This window comes from Dermacentor silvarum, chromosome 4 (genome assembly GCF_013339745.2).
Source record: "Dermacentor silvarum isolate Dsil-2018 chromosome 4, BIME_Dsil_1.4, whole genome shotgun sequence".
Lineage (NCBI taxonomy): Eukaryota > Metazoa > Arthropoda > Arachnida > Ixodida > Ixodidae > Dermacentor > Dermacentor silvarum.
Genome location: NC_051157.2, coordinates 99,226,528 through 99,248,528, shown reverse-complemented (window position 1 = coordinate 99,248,528; position 22,001 = coordinate 99,226,528). Strand labels below are relative to the sequence as shown.

The 22,001-nt window shown below is 50.8% G+C and overlaps 1 protein-coding gene across 1 annotated transcript in view; it reads right to left on the bottom strand.

Moving 5' to 3' along the window:
- LOC119448781 (ankyrin repeat and SAM domain-containing protein 1A) overlaps positions 1-22,001 on the bottom strand; it is a 92,806-nt gene that overhangs the window by 14,175 nt on the left and 56,630 nt on the right. Inside the window, exons 8-10 of the mRNA XM_049666500.1 lie at positions 14,422-14,685; positions 10,542-10,776; positions 546-682 (exon numbers count right to left, since the gene is read on the bottom strand). Coding sequence (XP_049522457.1) covers positions 546-682; positions 10,542-10,776; positions 14,422-14,685 — 636 coding nt within the window. The remainder of the gene's footprint in view (positions 1-545; positions 683-10,541; positions 10,777-14,421; positions 14,686-22,001) is intronic.

Below are 22,001 nucleotides of genomic sequence, written 5' to 3'. Positions count from 1 at the left end.
AGCGCACTTGCCCCCCCCCCCCCCCCCCAAAAAAAGAAAATTGCTTTCAATTATTACAACATGATCATTCAGCACCTTAGAAAACCTATAAACCGCAAAAGAACACAAGGACAAGGGCAATAATTGATTGAAAAGTAAAACAACTTTTACTTATTCCTACCTTTGTTCTTGTGTTTAATGCATGGTATTTTACTGTGCATTCAACCCCCTGTTACAATAAGCTTGACTGTATCTTAAGATGGTTTAGAAAGTCACTTAGAGAACATCGGTCACATATGCAATTTTGCCATGAGCAAAGAAGTGGTGCCATGTTTAACTACCAAAATAAAACTATTCATATTATTTTATTCCATCAATGGCAGTAATGTAAAGCTGCTGACCAGTTCCTTTGGAGTTGCACTAGCACTAACTTTGTCAGCAGCCCCTGCAAACAGCCAAGTGCTTTCAAGATGGCACAGCCATGAGCTTATGTTAAATGATCTATATACAACAAAGCTGTATACCATTCTACATGTGCAGAAGGCTATGTGACAAAGCCAACATACTGGAGCGGTGTCTATCGGAGGTCCACGCTTGCGCGGTGGCGGCGCCGGCTTGGGGCCTGGCCGAGGTCGCCCAGGCTCGGTCGCCGCCGGGGCTGTCGGCTGGGGCTCGTCCGTCTTGCTGGAACCCCGGCACAAGCCTGCACATACAAGCCATGGAAACTTCACTCTTGCCTTCAGTGCAAACAAAAAATGTTCTGTACGTGGAAAAGCACTACCTAGCATGAATAACCTGAAAAAGCAACAGCTCTGGCCACTTGTACTGCGATCTGAAGCTTTAGAGCAGGCAATACAGCTACGTAATAATGCAATCACTGGGGTGCTGCCCAATTCACACAGGATGCATTTATGAAACTCCAATGTCAGCATTAAAATAAGCAACATGTCGCAGCTGCAGCAGATTGCTGCTACTTCTGCGGTCTACACTATGTCGAACTAATGTTACTGGTCATCTAGACAACTTTTTCTGCTGCATGCACATCAAAACCTGCCGCAAGGTTTCCAAACAAAATAAAAATAAAACGACTGATAAGTTATGGCAAATTGCTTGTACAGCTGGCTACCACATGCAATCAAGTACTACGTTATCCGGATAAGAAACTGGTCAGAATGCCGATTTGCTTATTAGGCCACGGGCACAGCAGAGGTGTGCCAAATTCAGAACCGCGCGCACAACCTTTGCCTCACACTGAGCGCACAAGGAAAGAACCGACAGAAAAGGCGTAACGAGTTACCAGTCATGTCAGCTGGCGCTGGCATCTGCTGCGCTCGAACACAGTTCACAAGCAAGGCTCGAGCTTACACCACTTGAATCCTCAATTACAAACGCGAAACAAGCACGCTTCACAGGCCGCACCGCACACGCGTTCCTCACGATTTGGCCGCGCTGTTGCCCTTCGGGCGCCGGCGCGCTTGCCCGCCCAGCCTAATGCACCAAACAGGGCCGCATTTAGCCTCGGCGCGCTGTCCCCAGGGCACTGCACTGCTGCGACCATATTAGCACAAAGACAAACAACACGAGCGGGGACGACGGAGGAGCGGCATCGCCCCAGCGGGCGCCGCGGCTCACGCGACGGGCGCAACACGAAAACACAATCCCCGGTCGACCGTTGTCACCGCCTGCACCTCGTACGGGTCGCAGATCGGGCTGCAGCTCCGGAGCCACGCAGGCACACGCACACGCACTCACGCATGCACGCACACACACAACACAATGCGCGCCCGGTGGGGAGAAGGTCAAGAGATGCTTCTCGCTGCGGGAGCTTCGACCGAGAAAGAAGAACGCCCCCCTCTGTGAACTTGCGATCACGCGGGCGGGGGCGACGACGGTCACTTGTTGCGGACACTAGCGGCTCCCGCTTAATGGCCCCGGAGGCCAACGCTAATTACGGGGCTCGTTAGCCGGCCCGTGCGAGACACCAGAGGGCCCGTAATGAACCGGGACGACGAACGATGATTCGGCACCAGCGGGCTCCTTCGACGATGCGGGCCGTTAGGCCTCCGGTCGGCCGAGAGCGTGCCCCGCGACCGTAGTAATCGAGGGCGGAGGGGGGCGGTCACCACGCATCGGCGACGGGCGCCGTCTTCGTACCCCAGCGCTGGAACACCATGCCGACGTCGTCGAAGGTGAACAGGTACACGGGCGGCTCCTCCGTGGCGGCCGTTCGCTGTCCCAGACAGGCACACCGCGTCCAAGAAATGGCTTCGCGGCCGCAACGCACTCCGCGGCGGCGAGGAATGGGCGCGTCGACGACGCGGAAAGCGGCGGTTTGCGACGGTGACACGACGCTCCCCGCGGAAGCGGCGGAGAACTGCTGCAGCGGCGTCCAAGCGACAAGCAGCAGCAGCAGCAGCGGAGTCAGCTGCAGCCGTCGGTGACGCGCTGCTCCCGCGAGAAGGCAGCAGCTCTTTCACACACACACACAACACACGCACGATGTACGCCTGGCAGGACGGTTGCCAAGGTCGCCGTGACGGCCGCCGAAGGAGGCCGGTGTCGTCAGCAGCGGCCAAGCAGGCTCCTTCCCCCTTGGTCCTCCTCGCTTCTTGAGCGGACCCACTCCCTTCCCCGTGCCGGCGACCCTCCCCTCGCGGCAGCTGCTGCACCAGCCAGCAGCGACGGCGGAGAAACGCACCGGAAGCGGCCCCCCGCCGCCCGCTGCTGTGGAAGCCAGCAGCAGCGCAGAACCACATCGTCGCGAAGGGAACCCGCTGGCAGTGCGGACGCCGGGCCGACGCTGCATCGCGGAGAAGCTAGCTTTCTCGAAGAGCGACAGTGCTCTCTCTCGACTGCTCCCGCGACCCACCAAACACGTAGCACCACCCACCGGATCATCAATACATAGATGTGATTTGTATATAATTATATAGATATAAATATGAGTCAAACGGCGAATATGTCATCAACCTTCGGTTTGCAGATGACATTGTCCTATTCAGCAACAATGGGGACGGATTACAGCAAACGATCGAGGACCTTAACCGAGAAAGTGTAAGAGTGGTGTTGAAGATTAATTAATATGCAGACGACAAAGACAATGTTCAATAGCCTGGCAAGGGACCAAGCATTCAGGATCGCCAGTCAGCCTCTAGAGTCGGTAAAGGCGTACGTTATTCTAGGTCAATTACTCACAATGGACCCCGATCATGAGAAGAAAATTTACAGAAGAATAAAATTGGGTTGGAGTGCATACGGCAGGCATTGGCAAATCCTGACTGGGAGCTTACCACTGTCGTTGAAAAGAAAACTGTACAGTCATTGCATTCTACCGGCGCTAATATATGGGGCAGAAACTTGGAGGTTAACAAAGAAGCTCGAGAACAAGGTAAGGACCGCACAAAGAGCGATGGAGCGAAAAATGTTAGGCCTAACGTTAAGAGACGGGAAGATAGCGGTGTCGATCAGAGAGCAAACGGGGATAGCCGATATTGTAGTTGACATTAAGAGAAAAAAATGTAGCTGGGCAGGCCATGTAATGCGTAGGATGGATAACCGGTGGACCATTACAGTTACAGAATGGATACCAAGAGAAGGGAAGCGCCGTCGAGGACGTTAGGAAATTTGCAGGCGTAAGCTGGAATCAGCTGACGCAAGACAGGGGTAATTGGAGATCGCAGGGAGAGGCCTTCGTCCTGCAGTGGACATAAATATAGGCTGATGATGATGATATATATGAGTATATCCTCCTAAGACCCCTTGTACAATACATTGAACATTGCCTTAACTATTATCGAAATTCACTCGGATGTGATTACGCAAAATATCATTCTGGGTATATATGAAGTACGGTGCATGTATAACTGTAAAGAAGTGGTTTACTCATATTCTTACTCGTCATCCGCTTTCGAGAAATTTGACACTAGATTGATCTACACCTCTATGTCGTCCCAGACGGCTCAAAAGCAAACTTGAGGTGTGTTTCGAAATCGTTGAGATTTCGTGAAAATACCAGCCGTGGCAATGTAGTTCCATCTACATCTCTGCGTTCAGGCAATGAAACGCAGTTTTCAAGCGAAGCTTGTATTGCCTCACAAGTGTCGGCGGTGGTGGTGGTGTCACGCTAAAAAGTGGGCCGATCCTGGTTACAGTGCAGAAAGGGTCCAAGCTCAATAGTGTGGATTCCCTGTGGGCTCGGGTACCCGTAACGCGCCTCAGAACTACCCTTGTCACACGTGGGACCCAAAGAGACAAAATCACCAGCCCTTTCCCTGTCGAGAAAAATGGGGGTAAGCAAAGCTTGTCTGATTCTAGCGTGCCGGTTCTAGCGTGAGGGCTTCCAAAGCCCAGGCAAAACGTCAGCGAAGAGCCGCCGACCCCGAGTTTAGGGCAAACGAAGCGGAACGCCTGCGACAGCGCCGTCTTGCCACAAGCTTCGCTTACCCCCATTTTCTCGACAGGGGAAGGGCTGGTGATTTTTTTTTTTTTTTTTACCATAGCAAACATGGAGATGATGGTGATCGTTATTTTTTCAAGCACATGGAGACGCAGCTTTCGTGCTATTAAAATTTTTAAAATTGTTCTTCACGTCCATAACATAAGAGTAGACAATAAAAACCACCTTCAATAGCGATTACGTCCCACAGCAGAATTCGGGTCTCAGGAGGATATGTAATACATACTCATCTCTGTGAGTATATCTAATAAGTTACGTTCACGTAGCACCACCATCGGCATTTTCCATGCGTGAAGAGCAACGTGAACAGAAAATGACCGCAAAGAAAGCCTGGCTCTTCGAAATACGTAAAGTTAATTGCATGCGTACAAAATTGCATATTACGCGCATAATATAGTTTCGCAAAAGTAACGGCGATGTCACTGCTAGCCGTGTAAACTACACTCGCCCCGTCGTCATCTTCAGTTTCCTCCTCAGCAAGCGACATATACAACATTAAGTTCGAAAATCATGCTAATGCGTGTTAGGCGGACCTCTTCCAGGGCAGCGTCACGTCATACTTTTTCTTATTAATTTCGTTACAGAAAAAAAAAAAGTGCCACGACATTCATCGGTCTCGAACACAAACCAGTTTCGCTTTCAAACTAGCGCACCACAGGTATCCAGTCGCGAATCGAGAAGGCTTGGTTGCATCAATTTACGCGGGTGTATACTGCAAGACAAAAAGCGACTGTCAACTGCTATCACGCTCGAGGCTTCACAAAGCAAGCAGCTATATAGCCTCTCCCTTTCCCTTCACGCTACCCGCATCGCATGTTTTCTCGAAATGGGGACACGTGGCTAATCCGCGCTCTGGCACAACGGGTACCACGCCAAACCGAAAAGTGAAACGGCAGTGGCACCGTGAAGCAGCTGCAGTGCAACTTTGTCGGCTCAATAAAATAAATGAATAAATATAAAATTTGCGAGAGCAAGACGCGATGCACTGCAGCGATCTGGCGCTGAGCAAAAAAAAAAAGGGGGGCCGACCGGTCGCGCAGCGGCTTTTCGCGTCCGCATTTCCACGCTCCCTCCACCACCACCACCACCACCAAACGTTACAAGAGCGCCACGCGCTCCAAAGTAACGTCGTCGGCCGCCGCCGCTGCTTCCCCTCCAGCGCTTAGCGTTTGTTTTGGAGCCGTGCCTTCCTGACGAAAGCTGCTCGCTCCCCCACTTTCACTCCACTCTAGGTCGACCGCCATCTCCTCCTGTTGCCTCTGGCGAAGCGCGCTATAAACTCGCGAGCCTGCATCCGCAAAGCGGCGTGTCGCAACAGCTAGGACGCCCCTCCTATACTACAGTTTACGTAACATGCGCTTCGCAAACCGCTGGGAAACGCGAGCGCCGCCGAAACAATGGCGAGATCAATCGTTGACTCTCTCGCCAAACGATCAATGCAGAATGAATGGCTGGGACGACATAAACATGCCGAGCACTATACACGACGCAGTCATTGCAAAATCGCCGGAAACGTGCTCCTTTGGGGACATGAGCGTTTTCTACAAAAATTACTAAGGAAAACTGTCTCTGCCATCATTTCAGCTATATCGTAAGAATGTTAGGTATAGTACATGGATTTGTCTTATCTTCGTACTTTGTGGAGTTATATTTATTACGCTCTGTCTTTCTAAATTTCAATGAAACCATGTTTTTTCTAAGCCCACGAAGACGGATAAGCTTGTGGGCAGTACATGCGCAATCGTCGCGAATTTTTGCATTTACAACACCATATTTGGCTGAAAGCGATCAGTTTGCAAAACAGCAATGCCGCCTGAAGCCAGAAGGACAAATTTTAGGCATTATCCGTGCACTGTCCATCAAATTCCCATGCAGGGATGCTATATATTCAGGACGCTGTCAAATTCTGTCGTGTTGTCAAATTCTGCAACGACGGCATTTTTGAGCCAATCTGTGTCAATAATCTTTTGAGTCAATCAGAGCTGACAAGATGGCGGAGTCGACAACATGGCAGAATTCAACAGTTCCCAGAACAGTACTCCACGCTAAGCCGCCATAGTAAAGAAGACTATTGACAGCGCGAAAAGACACCAATACTCGCCGTGGTTGCTTGGTGGCTATGGTGTTGGGCTGCTAAGCACGAGGTCGCGGGATCGAATCCCGGCCACGGCGGCCGCATTTCTATGGAGGCGAATTGCATGAAACACCCGTGCACTTACATTTAATTAGGTGCACGTTAAAGAACACCAGGTGGTCCAAATTAATCCGGAGTCCCCCACTACGGCGTGCCTCATAATCAGATGGTGGTTCTGGCGCGCAAAACCCCATAATTTAATTTAAGACACCAACGACCTGGACACGAGACACGGACAAACAGTGCGCGTCTTTCTCCGCGTCTCTTTTCTGTGTTGCTAGTGTCGTTTCGCGCTGTCAATAGTTTTCACTGTGCATGGATTACCAACGCGCCGAACGTACCATCATTTTGAAGCATATACTAAAATAGCTCCAGTATAGACATTATATTAACACCAGTTCCCTCTATGGTATCACCATCTTGTGCAAAACTCGACGGCGCACTCCGTCTAATAATATAGATCACGTAACGCGCGCTTCGAACATGGAAGGATTCCTCCGTGCGTTCGAAAGCACCCTGGATAACACGAGTGCCGCCGAAACAATGGCAAGATCAATCATTATTTGACCCAGTCGGTCATGCACCGATCGCTATACAAAGAACGGCCGCATGGGACGCGGACTATATACGAGCTATAGTGCCGGGCACTATATAGCGTTACGCAATAATTCTGCGATCGCCGTAAATACGCTTCCCTGAGGAGCCTGCACATAGGTTAGACTTGGGATATACGGTGTTGGCTGTTCCTCGTTCTGTCCTGCAGGTTGCCTGCCAGCTTCGGCTGGTGAAGAAAAGTGAAACCGCGGAGGTTAACTGCGAATAGAAAGCGCGTGCTTAACCATGCGGTCGCGACCTACATGCGCGTTAAAAAAAAAAAAGAAAAAAAAAAGAAAAAAAAACATTACGCCCCGGCAGGACGTGTACGGAATACTAATCACGATCTATAGGAGGAAAATAAATAAGAAAGATCCCTCTCGTGCACGCACGTCTCCCGCCGCGGTGAACAGCTTAAACCACTGCTTCGATCGGTTGAGTAGATTGTGGCGCCAGATGCAGGGTACACATGTGCTACAGCGACTCAAATCCGCTCGGAATGAATAAAACGCAGGTGGCGTATATACACAAGAGAACAACACATGTATAGGACCCAGCACCGGTTCTATTTGGTTGAACGTTGATAAGTGAACATTTTCATTTCAATATGAAAATTCTGAATGAATTCTGAGGTTTTACGTGCCAAAACCACGATTTGATTATGAGGCACGCCGCAGTGGGGGACGCCGGATTAATTTTGACCACCATGCAGGGGATCTTCAACGTGCCCCCAATGCACGGGACGCGGGCGTTTTTGCATTTTTGCCCCCATCGATATGCAGCCGGGATTTGAACCGGCGACCTCGTGCTAATTAGTAGCGCAACACCATAGCCGCTAAGCCACCGCGGCGGGTAATATGAAAATTTAGAAAAATACTAAGTTGAATGAGATTATCGAAATGAATATCAAGTGCCGTCTCATTTTTTTGTGAATACGAATCGAAAACTTCTTGCAATTCGATTCGTAGTTTTATTCGAGAATTCACTATTCCAAGTTGTCGAATATTTGTCTCCGTTATAATACAAGGAAAAATAACGCTTTTTGGACGTCTGCAGGGATGGAGCCAGAAGCAAATGGCCCATTTTCAAAATGTCCCTGCTGCAGAGACACGCGGTTGATGCGGAGTCAGCGGTTGCTGAGCGAACGTATGCAGTATGGCTAACTTTTGATAATTCCTAGTCATTCAGTAAGCATATGCCTCGACTTTAGGCAGCCTACCAAATAGTTTTCTCAATTTAGTCAAATAAATAAACTTAAATGGACGATTTCATCATACGCACCATCTAGCGATGATGCTTCATCGTGCTTCATTCCCCTGCTTTAATACTGGCATTTTTCAAGGTGTGCACGAGATACGATAACCTCCAGTTTCTGACGGGTGTCACGCGGCGAACTTCCGATCGCGATCGAGCCCGATCTGGATCGAAATTCTCGACCGCGACTGGCTCCCTCCCGCAGCTTGCGCAAAGGAGCCAATCGCGACCGAGAAATTCGATCCGGATCGGGCTCGATCGAAAGTGCGCCGCGTGACACCCGTATTACTTACAAGCTGTGGAAATTTCGCTCAACCTCATAATAACAACACTATAACATTCGAATCGCTATTTCGAGCATTCGCACAACCTTGTTGGAAGAGAAAATCGACTGGGCTGCGAGGCGGACGAACTTTCTGCCAGCCGCGATCGAAAGCGAGGCAGAGATAAGAGAGCGCTATACGCCACAACGCCCACTGGATGCGTCGCAGAATGAATTACGACAACTCGCATGAAACCTATATATTAGGCCACCGGTACACCACTTCGAATCCTATAACCAACGTGCGTGCGCGACTGCGTTGCCCATCGACTCGATCGCGCACCCTTCGGATACTTCACACTGAGTTCAGTGAACTCGCCTATATCTATCTACAGCGAACCCCCAGCAGAAAGACGACGCAGTTATCGCTACACGCTGTCCCGTGTTGTGAAATGTCACCGACACACGCTGCGCGGGCGCTGCTGCTGCCCACACCAAGAGCGCGCATCGGTATACAAGGTGACCTTGACAACAGTCGCAGAGGAGATGTATCATCAGCGGGTATTGTGACATCATGTCCGCAATGAAGCAGCCAGCCCGCATTCGAAGAATGCAATTAAAGCGCAGCTGAAAGTATATTTGCCGGCAACGTGGATTTTTAGAGCAGCTTACAATGCCAATTAGGCAGCCCTTGTCGAGTTCTTCAGGTCTTCACGTGACTGACTTCCTACGGTGCTCCAATTCCCGCGTGACACTGCCTCTACAGTTCCTGAGCACTTGAAGTGCAATGTTGACTAAGTGAACGACGCAAACGCTCGGATCTTCTTGCTCGGCCATACGAGCTACTTGCAGATAGATGGCCTACCATGGCACCACTCAAGCGCTTGAGTAGCTGAAATCGTGGAATTTTTAATATGCTTGTTGGGGGTAGGGGGAGGGTTGCTGGCGGGAGGGTTTACAAGCGAAATCACTGAATCATTAGAAATGTTAAAGGGGAAGGAGTTACGACGCCCTTCACACCTTATCCTGCTAACCGAAAACATCGCACGCTTAGTTGCCGCTCCCATACTGCGCAGTTCCCGCGCGTCATATCTCGATCGGTCGAAGACGTCTTTTATCTCGACCGACGGGCGCTCGTTGTGTCTCGTTCTGCCTCGTTGTGCGTGTTTGCTCTTGCAAACAACCTTGAATATATAAACGTATCCTGCATGAGGAAACTGGTTGCCCTATTACGAAGATAGCACAAGACTGGCATCTTATTGGATTTGAGTCATGGCAGTCTTCCCGTCGCATATAAGATATGCAGTTCCTACGAGTGTTCCTACGATACACCGTTTAGCCAGCTGACTAACATTTCGATTACTCGTAACGCACTAATGCTTAGGTGACGTGACATTAACAAAGAGGGACTTGTAGCACAAAAAAAGTCACGAGGACACGAGAGGGCACAGAGAACACACGCAGCGTTTTCGTTCGATGTGCCTTCTCGTGCACACCTGTCGCTTTCTCGCGCCAATTCGCTCTTTCCAAGATGAATTTGACAACAGGCTTCTTATCATCGTCGCTACCATTCACATCAATACTGAGGGTCGAGCAAAGCAACATGCCGCCAGCAAGTGAGCGGTACGTTGCTGTACATTTCAAATATCACTACTGCTGCTACATGCATGCACACGCCGGGTTCGCAAAAACACGGCTTGCGGGCACTCACGACACAACGACGACGACAGAGCGCTCGATATCCGGGACGGACCACCACCACCACACCCACCACACTCGCAAAAGGAAACGCGGCACCAGCACATTCCACAAGCCTCGCGAAACAGACCCAAGCCACGTGCTCCCGCGGCATGCAGCCTCACCGGCGAACGGGTTCTCCTCGACGATCTCCTCGACGATTCCCGACGCGGCTGGCTGCGACGTCGAGGAAGTCACGATGAGCGTGGCGGGCGTCGCCGGGGCGTCCCCTCCGTTCAGCTCGAGCAGCAACTCGTCCTCGTCGGTCAGGGTGTCGACGTCGCGCGAGCTGCGCCGACTCCCGCTGCCGTCGCTGCCGCTGCCCAGCCGTCGGCGACGCTGCTGCTGCACCACGTACTCCTGCGACGGCGACGACGCGAGGAGGCGAGCGTTAAACGCAACGTTGCCGCTGACCACCTGCCTCCCGACACACTCTCTTCTTTTTTTCCACCACAGCAGACGCGAAAGGCCGCAGCACACGCGAGCAGAGATGACGACGAGAGGGGGGGGGATGGGGCACGGCTTCGATACGTGCTCGGCAGGTGCCGCAGGTGTGGACGAACGAACGACGGCGCGATATGACTGCCTGCACGGCTGCGACTGGGCGCAAAACGAGAGAGAGAGAAACGAAACAGCAGGAGCGAACCGATGCGAGAGCTGTCGGGTAGGTGCCCCGAGCGACGACGCTGCAGCGCCGGCAGGCAGCGGGGTTTATCGCGGCGTCAAGCGCCCGTCGCCGCGCGGTCGTATGGGCAGCAATAAAAGCGCCTCTTTTCCCTGGCTGTTGCTGCCGACGCCGCCGTGAGAGAGAGAAAAAAAAAATCAGAAAGAAGCGAAATAAAAACAATAATAAGCGAACTAGGCGGCGTCACTCGGTTGCTAAGCTACGCGAAGCGTATACTTATACACGATGAGTATGTAAGTATGCGACACGGATCGGCGCGCTCGCGCGCGCTCGCACTCCGGCGGCAGCAGCGGCGGGCGGGGCAGAAGAGGAGACAGACAGACGGCACAGAAGCGTCAGCAGTAGCGTGTCTCACTCCTCTATAAATGACGACTGCATACTATACTATGACGAATGCGCCGCCAGCGCAGCTCCCACGGGCAATCGGTCGGAGAAGGGTTGGGTGTGTGTGTGTGTGTGTGTGGGGGGGGGGGGGGGGGGGGGGGCTTTGCGGTCGCGATGGGGGTCAGGGCGGCGGCCGAGGGGGAGAAAGAGGGGGGTACGACGCGCAAAAACCTGCGAACCGAGTCCATTTCCGCGATAACACGGCAGGGGGATACCGCACAACGCGTTTTAATCAACCGCGCGGGGGTAAGGACAGACCGGGCAGGAAATGAATAGGACAGAGAGAGAGAAAGAAGTGGCTGCTGTTTTTGTTAAGAGGCGCTTGGGAGAGAGATACGCGATGCGTGTGGCACCGGGCCAACGCCGCGAGGGATCCCATCAAGACGGGCGATGTTTAAACTATACGGACGACGACGACATCACACTCCGGCGCGCGGAGCTGACACATATGCGCGGCGCCCCCCTCGCCCCCGCGGGACACGGGGTTCACCGCAAACTGCGCGTGTGCTTGCTCTTAACCAAAGACGAGGGAGACGCACGCACGCACGCAGCGCAAACGGGGCTCGGACCCCGGAGACAGACATCCCCTGTGGAGGGGGCGAGGCGCGGATCGATCGGTGGAGGGCAGAGACGGACACGCTACAGCCGTCGCGACGTCGCGAGACGGCGCGACTCAGTCGAGGGGAAAAACCAGCGGCCCGGCCGATGCGACGTGTACGGTTACGCTCTGTCCCGACAAACGTTGTCGTCGTCGTCGCTGCTGCTCCTGCTGCTGCCGATCGACTGAATTTGCAAACGGTCACATTTGCAAACGCAAATGTGACCGTCGTGTCGTGGCCCCTGCGCGCATTTACCTTTTTTCTTCTTCTGCTCTTGCATTGCCTAATTAATGAAGGCGTGCCCGAGCCTTGTCTTTGTTTATCGCTCACTTTGTTTTTCGCTCTCTCCATCACACGCATCAGAAGCCCCCTATACACTTGGAAACAGAGGGAACAAGGTACTCTTGAGTACCAGGCCGATTCGAAGCCCTGCGACACAGTCAACGTGACAAGCGGTGTATACGCTTCCGACGCAACTCCTATTAGAGCCCGCCCGCAGAGGTGGCGAAAGTGCGAGCCAGAGGTGCGCGAGAACTCGTGGATTGGCCGAAACTTCGAAGCTTGTACTTGGCAAAAATACGCCTCGGTGTACGAGGAATACTACAGAGCAGTACGTACAGCATATATGACCTGCTTACATTTGACGAAGAGTGTAGCCTCTGCTGAGAAATCGGGCAGGTGTACGAAAGCGACGCTGAGGTGCATGGGATACACAGGAAAAACTAAATGAATAATGCAGCACTGGCATTCAAAAAACTCACACGCCTCATATACGCTCTCATGTCGAATGGTCCTCAGTAATCATGCGGGCTTTGCAAGGCTATCATTTAACCACACCAGATTATACTGGTTGCTCCTTTTTTTTTTTTTTTTTTTTGCTAACAGGAAAACATGTACGCAAATAAGTAAAACGAAACGCGGTTGCACACGGGACGAACCTGTTTCTCGAACACGCCAACATTCGACGCCGCTCGCAGTTGCCCACTGCTTCTGACAGGAGTTGGAGAAGCAATGCGAGGGCCGCGCGGCCTTACTTCGAAATGGGGCCGAAGAACCGAATTTTGTCAACACACGAGCTGTGCACCCAACGTCGTCGTCCTGGTAACGAGGCAGCTATAGTCGCGCCCATCTATACCATACATACGTGACGACCCATTCGGCGGGACACTTTCCCTGCGTGGTACAGGCGTTTCGACACTATATTACTGCGTCGGGCGTCGATGCATGCGAGTGGACGTGCCGAACGAGTCCTGCGCCAGCGTGAGCTAGTCTCGTGCGCGGCGACGTCGTAGCTATCCACCACAAGTCACGCGCGGCGGCCGATCCATACCCGGAAATGACCCGACTATACTCACAACAAACCGCGGCACCGGCTGCATGTATATAGACGAAAACAAGTGGTGGCGACACGGGAACACGCGTGAGCGAGAGAACGAAGAATACGAACGTTTCCGGAAACCTAACGCGGGGCATGCACATGCACCTATACAGTCGGCGTCAAAAGTTTACGGACCGCGGGATCGTCTTTCTTTGTCTCCGTCCTCGTTTCTTGAGCGGTTCCCATGCTTTGTACAAGACGAACCGACTGGCCGCATCATTTTGCAACCAAGGCCCGGAACGCTAGTATTTTTGCATGCCGCCCTCGTCGGAATGCGACCGCCGCGGCAGGGAGTCGAACCCGCGTCCTCGTGCTCGCCGGCACAGCGCCACAAACACCAAGCCACAGTCCCTGAGAATTTGTTCCTACGTGTAAGTTGACGACAGGAGAGAATGACGACGAACGGAGCTGATGCCGCGCATGAAGGACGTAACCCGAAGAGCATGCATGTAGCGAGAGGCGTATCGGGTCGTGATACACGATTTCCAGCGGACTGGCCAAGGGCACAACGGAGAAAGAAGGGGGGTATAGAGCTAGCAGTGAGGAGAAGGGAGGCACTTAGCGGGCGCACACCCGTCAGCAGAAGCATAAGGACCGCAGGCTCGCCGAAAGAAAAACCGAATTAATTCGCAATTAAGACGTACAAACTAAACTGAACGAGCGCACTGTAAGTTTCGCAATGCCAAGATTGGACTGCAGTCCTCAGTTTCAAGTTACATTCATAGGTGGAGAAGACAGTCACCGTTATCGCGAAAATGTCTGGTCCGTTCGTATATACTTTCGCTCAGGGATGTATACATGCATACACGGATGGGACGTGCCTCACGCACGACAGTCTGGCACTATACGCCCAGCAGCAGATACGCGGTAAAAACTCGTAGAGGGAAGCGCGTGCAAGGCGACGAGCCCTCCTCCCAAGCACCCTTATCGGCGCCCTCTCGAGCGTAATCTATACACACCCTGCTGAGGGGCCGGATCTTGCTGTGGATGCCGGACTCGGCGGTGCCCGGCGAGGGCGGCGGGAACTCGGGCGTGGGCGGCTGGTCGTAGTGGCTCGGGCTGAGCGGGATCTGCACCGTGGCCCGCTTGGAGCCCGCCGACGAGGAGTGCAGCGCCAGGCTGGCGGGCCGCTCGTCCGACGACGTCGGGGCGCCCGTGTTGTCGCTCGCCGATCGGGCGTGCTGCGGCGCGCGCCCGCCGGACTGCAGGCACTCGCTGGCTGCCTGCGGTTTGCACACGCGGGCACGTTCTAGCTATATACGCTCGGGGCCACGTGTGCTCGCTACATGTGTATGTATTCGCTTACAGTGCGATGCACTGGTAAAGGGAACACGTGAAGGATACAGCAAGTACGATTTTTTCGCTCTGGAAGTGCCCCTGAGCAGTGCATCGACATAATTTAGACCGGCACTTGCAACTTAGTGCGAAGTGACATCCGCACGCTGGGGTGTTCCATTTAACACTCGTGTGCAATATGAGGAAAGGCAGCGAATTCGCCTCCCGACAAATATCACGATCGTGACATCGGGATTGCAACGTGGTCCGCGATTATGCGCTAAATGTAAGTTTCTTATTGAACACTTGCTCTAGTGTTACGGCGTATATATATGCTTGTTTGGCTTAGATGTTGAGCCGCTCTGGCGGCTTCTTAAAGGCAGACAACGGTGTTCATTTTTCCATTGTTCTCGAAGCGAAAGTACTCGATGCAGCCGACTTATTCCGCATTTCCTCAAAACAAAGCAACGTTTCGTCCTCTTCTCTTTTGGTAACCATGCAGGATGACAAAGCAAGACAAAACGCGCTCAGATTGGAATCAAATAAATAATTGAACGTAACAATACCTACGTAAGAAATGTCTTTGTATTTAGAAAGCAGAAATAGAGCGGCCCCAGGTTATTTTATACAAGGTAACTTGGAGTACGATTAAGCTTCGCCTTTAAGAGTGGAACGCGATAGCGTTATTGGACGCCGTTGACACCGACACCGTATTTTCTGCGACATGGGGCCCAATCAAAATTTATAAAGGTTCGGTTTTCAACATTCCTCTCAATGTTGCCTAGAACCAAAGTACAGCGAAACACCATCAGAATTGGAGGACGCTTAAGTGTCGCCTTTAAGAGTGGAACGCGATATCATTCAAAGTTCCCTGGCTGCTCATCGGGCTTTTTCTCGCGTATTCAAATTACAAGCCGACGCTATCACGTCTGTAGGTTGTGGTTAAGTCGTACTTTACGATTTTTCTGACGGATTTTACTTTGAGAAATTCAATTTTTGTTCACTGACGCCTTGCGCCACGCGTACGGCCCGCCCGGTCGTGGTGGTTCGGGATGATGTGGTTCGGCATGATTATTTCCACCAGACGACGATGCTTACGCCGACGCCGGATTTTCTGCGACACGGGGCCCTTAACGCTGTCGCGTTATAATGGCCGGTTATGGGTCAAACCACTTCCAGCTTCCACGTTAATTCATATCAACCATTCAGATCTTTCACCTGACAATGAGTCAAGCTGACACTGCTGTTATCGGTCCTCTATTATACTGAGCCTAGTTGCGATGCCACACTCTTTGCAGAAGGCGGCGCGAAATACATCGACACAGACACGTATACATCGACACAGACACGTCGCGGCCATCTTTTAATTACAAAAACGGCGCTCGCCTTCCCCAATTATTATTTTTGTTTTCGGTCTAATTCATCCCAAGAATACGGGTCCGGGGGCCGTTTCAATCCCCGGCGTGCTTAGGTTGGAGAAAAGTTGTCGCAGTTTCACCCGAAAGGCGAAGCATCAATTGCGATAGCAACTTAGTAGATAGCTATACGGAGTAAGAATAGTAGTTTTATCCGCTGTACAAACTTGGACATGCAGCAGCACCGGCAACACACAGCACTGTTGTCGACACCGTCGGCGTTTTGCCCGCGTTCGCACAAAATGCGTGCGGCGTTGGTGACTGTTGCCGGAGCCTCTGATATAAATAGGCACTTGGTGCCGCAGCTAAACGTCGCCTCCCTTCCCTGCCCCCCCCCCCCCCCCCCCCCCACGGCTTTCGTGCGTCAGAAGAAGGCGCGTTTGCTCTACATATATGGTGATGGTAAAGGAGGAAAGAGACGCCTACTTCTGCAGCCCTTAAGGGAGCACGACACAGAACGCGCGTTTGTTCTCCGCCGTGCGTTCACTACCCGTGAAAGCGCGCGTCCCTCGCGCCCTTTCACTCGCACATACAGCGTTCGGCGGCGCGCGGCGACGATTTCATCTCCATTGACGTCATACGGAACCTCACGGCGACGGCGACGGCGACGGCAACGGCGACGCCGACGGCAGTAATCTGCTTTGGAGTGTCCATATAATTGCTATCGCAATAAAACACGGCATTTTCAACAAAAACAAATATTTCCCACCATGTAGAGCTGCGCTATCACGCCAACGCCAAACAGCAAAATAATCCCCGTGCGTATAGCAGTCTGGACGAGATTTACGTGATGTTTCCGAAGTTAGTCTTGTTTTCCATCGTGCCTCTACCCTTTTATAGAGTCGGCCACAAAGGCTCACGGAAAGTGGCACCTGAGAATGAAACTTAATGGGAAGCCTATGTATACCGACACAACGCCTCAAATTCAAGCTATACCGCCCGTAGTAGTTTCTGCGGCCCACTCAGCGAACCATTAAATTAGAAACGACATACCTTAACAGAGCAGAAATTCACATTGCATAAATTCGTTTCTGTCGTGGACCTCGCGTACCGTAAATTTTTGTGGCAGAGTGTGCCGCGTCTGGCAGTGAACGAAACGCAGGCGGCAATAGCGCGAGGCGAATAAATGATCCTGTCCCGTTAACAGGATACCGTGTCGACGAGGCCGGTCTCCTAATCAAAATAACACACTTGCGGTGCAGCGGGCTAATTAATGACTGTCGGGGACAACGCGAATGCATCGATGCAGAAAACAAGAATTCAGCATATAGTATAGTATTACGTCTGTCAGCACACTATAGCATGAAGTTGACGCGTTGACGGAATATGTTAGTTAGCCAACGGAACCGTTCATTGCCAGCTGGAAACGGTTGACAATATCTAGCTGAGATTCACAATAGAACGGCGACTCGTACGATTCATTTCTCTGCGTTCTCACGCTTCAAACGTGTTCGATTTTGTGTGGCGTCTCATTTCCCATAAATACGTGTATCTATACGACCACAATGACGACGCAACAAAAAAGAAGTCGAGAAGTGCATAAGTACTGTTCATATTTTAATTCTGTTGGACTTAAATGATACAGGTTTTTAAAGCTGTACCTATGTTTGCTCTCTCTCTGGCAATATTTGTGGTTGTTCTTTTTTTTTTCGATCGGCATTCAAACTAAGGGCAGCAGATATATAACGCGAACCGGCTTACTGTATATAGCCAACTACAAATGTACCGCTCACCTGCTCTGTTCTCTACACAGAGTCACGGTACACGTAACGGAACAAACGAGAATACCTTCACTGAAACAGATGCGCGCCTTCGAGCTTTCTTTGCCTTAATTCCTCCCCGTGGTTTGGCGCGTCTGCTCGGTCGGTTTCCTGACGAGCAAAGTGGGCCGATCCAGGGGGCTATGTATAATGGTAAAGTGAACCGATCCCGGAGATGGCGTATTCAAAACTGGGCCGATCCCGGAGGCAGTGTATAATCGGCGGCGTCGTTGGTCACGTGCATGGAGGGGGCCTCCGCGTCTTGCCGGGCATGCACACATTCGCTATATATGCTGCAACAGGCTGGGCAGAACACGAGCAGTTAAATGCGCTTTACCGACAAGCCAAATCACGCAAAGCGTTTGTGATGGGAGAAAACGTGAGCAGTTTCTTGCGCGCGCTTGGAAATAAAGTTGCACTGCGTGCGTCACGTGGCTATATTTGCGTGCATTTAGTTGAAACGTTTCCAGAAAGCTTCGCCTAACGTTGATTACAGCAAGTTCGTACGACCTGCAGTAATTATTTCGTTCTTCTTTTTCATAACCGGGCTCTTCTTGGTTTTGTTTATATTGTTGCTGCTGCCGCTGCTTATTAAAATACCACTGTTATCCGAGACATTTCGTTATTGCTTCGCATACGTTGTGACGAGGATATGAGATGGAAAGAAGGGAGCTAATGAGGCGATTCCTTACGTACGTTTATGTTGGTTCACTGCTCCTATCGGTTATTTTCTGCTCTTCTACTCGAGCTCGTTAATAATTGCAATCGGAAAACGATGACCTCAGCGAGCGATTTATGACCTGTGTATACGTGACAAGGCTGTCTTGATCGACGCAGCGCAGTCGTTAGCAGCGCCTTGGTTTTCCCTGAGTTTGAGGATTTTGTAATCCCACCCCTCCTGTGTATATATATATATATATATATGTATATATATATATAGGCTGTCAAATCTCTTTTAACTGCTTTCCTTTTTTTTCGACAGTTCTCCGTCTGATGATGGGTTTATAGCGCTGCACGTTTGAGCGCACATTGCGGCTCCACTGCGTCAGAGATTGCGCGCCGATTGCGCCTCGAAGCCGTGTATTTTGGTCACTGCACGAAAAACGCAACATAAGCTATGGGAAAACGTCGAGCAAGAAAGATACGAGGGGAGGGGAGGGGGAGTGCAATGCAGGATTGGCGTCTATACGCATCCTCCGTTCATTTTGAGCGCCGACACCGTAGGTGCGTGCGGCGCTATATAATCACGCCGAATGGGCGCTGCAGACGCCTCAAATTTTAAGTCAGCGCTCCTCCGCTTTTCGTTTCTCTATTTTAAAGCGCGCCTAGTGTATATCGACCCCTGTTGCGTCTGCCAATAAGCCCCGCGTCTGGTTTTTGACGTTCGTTTGTGTTCCGATTCCGGAGGGGGGAAAATAACGTATACGATTGAGCTCGAAGGCCATAACCGTGGATAAGCCCCGGTGAAATCGCTGACTCGGACGGCCATCGCCGGACGGAATGCCGCCGCGCTCTTCCCCGGGCGTGTACTGTATATGCTGCGGAGACTGAGAGCCCACGCAAGTCGATCATCGGCCGGGGAGCACTTTGCGCGTGCCTTGAAGCGTTGCTGATGGCGGGTACATCGCCTTCCACGCCGCGCGCGATGGTTTTTTGGAAAGGTGCGTGCGTTTTAAAACAGGGCATACACGTAGCGTATGGCAAGGAGGCAGCAGAAAGCTTAGTGTATACGTAGACGCGGATATAGAGAGAGAAGGTGAGTGGCAACGCGATGTCATTCTCCTGGCCAGACGTTCTTATAGCGCTATATGGGGGTACCCGGTCACTCGAGTGTGCGCCTCTGCCCCTCTCGATTCGATGAGCTGTCGTATAGGAGCGGTCATGTCTATCTCTATAGTTCGTTTTTATCCTTGACGTCATCGTAGTGTCGATGTCGTCGTGCCGTCGTCGAGCCAAAGCCGCCGACGTAGTGCCTTGCTCGTCGTTATCATCCTTAATATCGTTGCCGTAAGACCAGCTATCCAACTTTATAGGGTGGAAAGTGATCGCTTTCTTTCGAATGTTTCTCTGCGCTGCTTTTCACTAAGACATGCTCTATGACGAATGGATCGGTCTCTGGTTACTCGGGCTTGCTTTAGTGGGCAACCGAAATGTCCATAACAGCCAAGCACCACGTACTGTGTACGTCTTTTATTTCGCACAGAAATGTCGTATATAACGAAGTGCTTGGGTCCTCCGAAATCACTCGTTATATGCAAGTTACTTCGTTGTAAAGGTTGCACACCGCACAGCTCACAACAGAACTGGGACAGAATTATTCCTTCGTTATGCAGGTCTTTTCGTTGTAGAGGGATTCGTTGTAGAGGCGCTCATCGTAGAGGCGCTTGAATCTGTAATCACCGCTTCTTTCGTGAGAAAACTTCCTTCAGAAAGCAGCGGGAGGAAAGTGCGTACCGAAGGTTTCAAGTGATTCAAGATACAAAAATAACTACGTCGAGATACTGCGCGTCATCTTTGCTGGAAAGGTGGCTTAAGCGCTATATATATATATATATATATATATATATATATATATATATATATATTATCAATAAAAGAATGGAATGAGTTACTCTCCAGAATCGCCACGATAACACAGTCTTCTTTATTTCATTCAGCCTTGCTAACGTATCTAGAATCCTGGCACCTTTAGCAACAAAATTTTCTATCCTAGAGCGCTTATTCACATTCGTTCTTTCTTGGTTGAGTGCACATTTTTGTAAGAATAGTTACCTTGTTACTGTGTTTCACGACTTGCTGTACCAAAGTGCTGTATTAGCCACCTGCAATGCTCCTCCGTTTGTGAAAATTGTGTTCTGCTTTGCCCCCCTCCCTCCTTCATATAATGCCGCTTGCGGGCCCTTTGCATATCTATGTATTGTCATGCGAATAAATGAAATGCCTTATCTTCTCTATACACCAATAACAAATGAATTGCCAGGACACAAACACCGAGAAACTACCTGACCTCGTAGTTTTGTCGCACCTTCGCAAGCCCCCAAATTTGGCAAATCATACGCCATTCCGGCTATAGTAAAAATGGGACCGATTCGCAGACACGTCGGTAGACACATGAGTCACACGGAGTCATACGAACGCTCGTGTATAACACAATGAGTCGACGGCGGCCCTTCTCCGATATCAAGCGCTAGCGTTATACACTTGGCTGAGTTGTCCCGAGAGTGGCATTGTGACGCCATGCAATCTCTCTTTCTTATACCAAGTGTTTCCGCGAACACTTTCAAAAATGTTTAAAGGTTGCTTGTGGCAGATAGCACAATTATAGCTCATGAGCTGGTCTACTCGAAGAGGCGGACATTACTTGCACAAGAAACTGAAATGCCTTATCGACTAATTAACAAAATCAACTAATTAAGTTTCTACCTAATTACCCTAATTATGGTCCATATTGCAATTTACAAGTTCTCGCCGTGGAGTTCACAACGTGCATCCGCATGGAACAAATTCTCAGGATGACACCAGCTTCGAGATATTCCCGAACTATGCGGAGAAATGCATTGGCGTTCCAGTTACTTTTGTGCTTCAATGAATAAAACGACGTTCTGTTAAGAAATTAACAGTAACGTCAATGCATTTCTCCGCGAAGTTCGGCAATATATATATATATATATATATATATATATATATATATATATATAGCTCGGAAAAAAAACCACAGGCGCTAGGTCAAAGTTACAAAGCTACAGCCCAAGTGATCTGCTAGGCTATATACTGCAGAGTCAGAGGACAATTTTGACAGGATTTTACTGTTTAACAACTTCAATTGCGTTCAAAGAGATGAGCGAACAAGCGGTTGACGACGTATATACCAGGTGACAACGGCACTTTCTTCCAGTCGCCCTTTGTTTTGTTTTGTTTTTCTCTTCGCAAAAGTTGCCTAGCTTGTTCTACTTTCATTAAATTTGCTGCTCTGACCATAGTTTTATTTAGCTGCCGTGATCACGGCTGGCACGAATATACAGCGAGAAAAGAAATGCCTTGGTATGACAAGCCATGTCTTATACAAAACTTTGGACACGCCTAACCGTA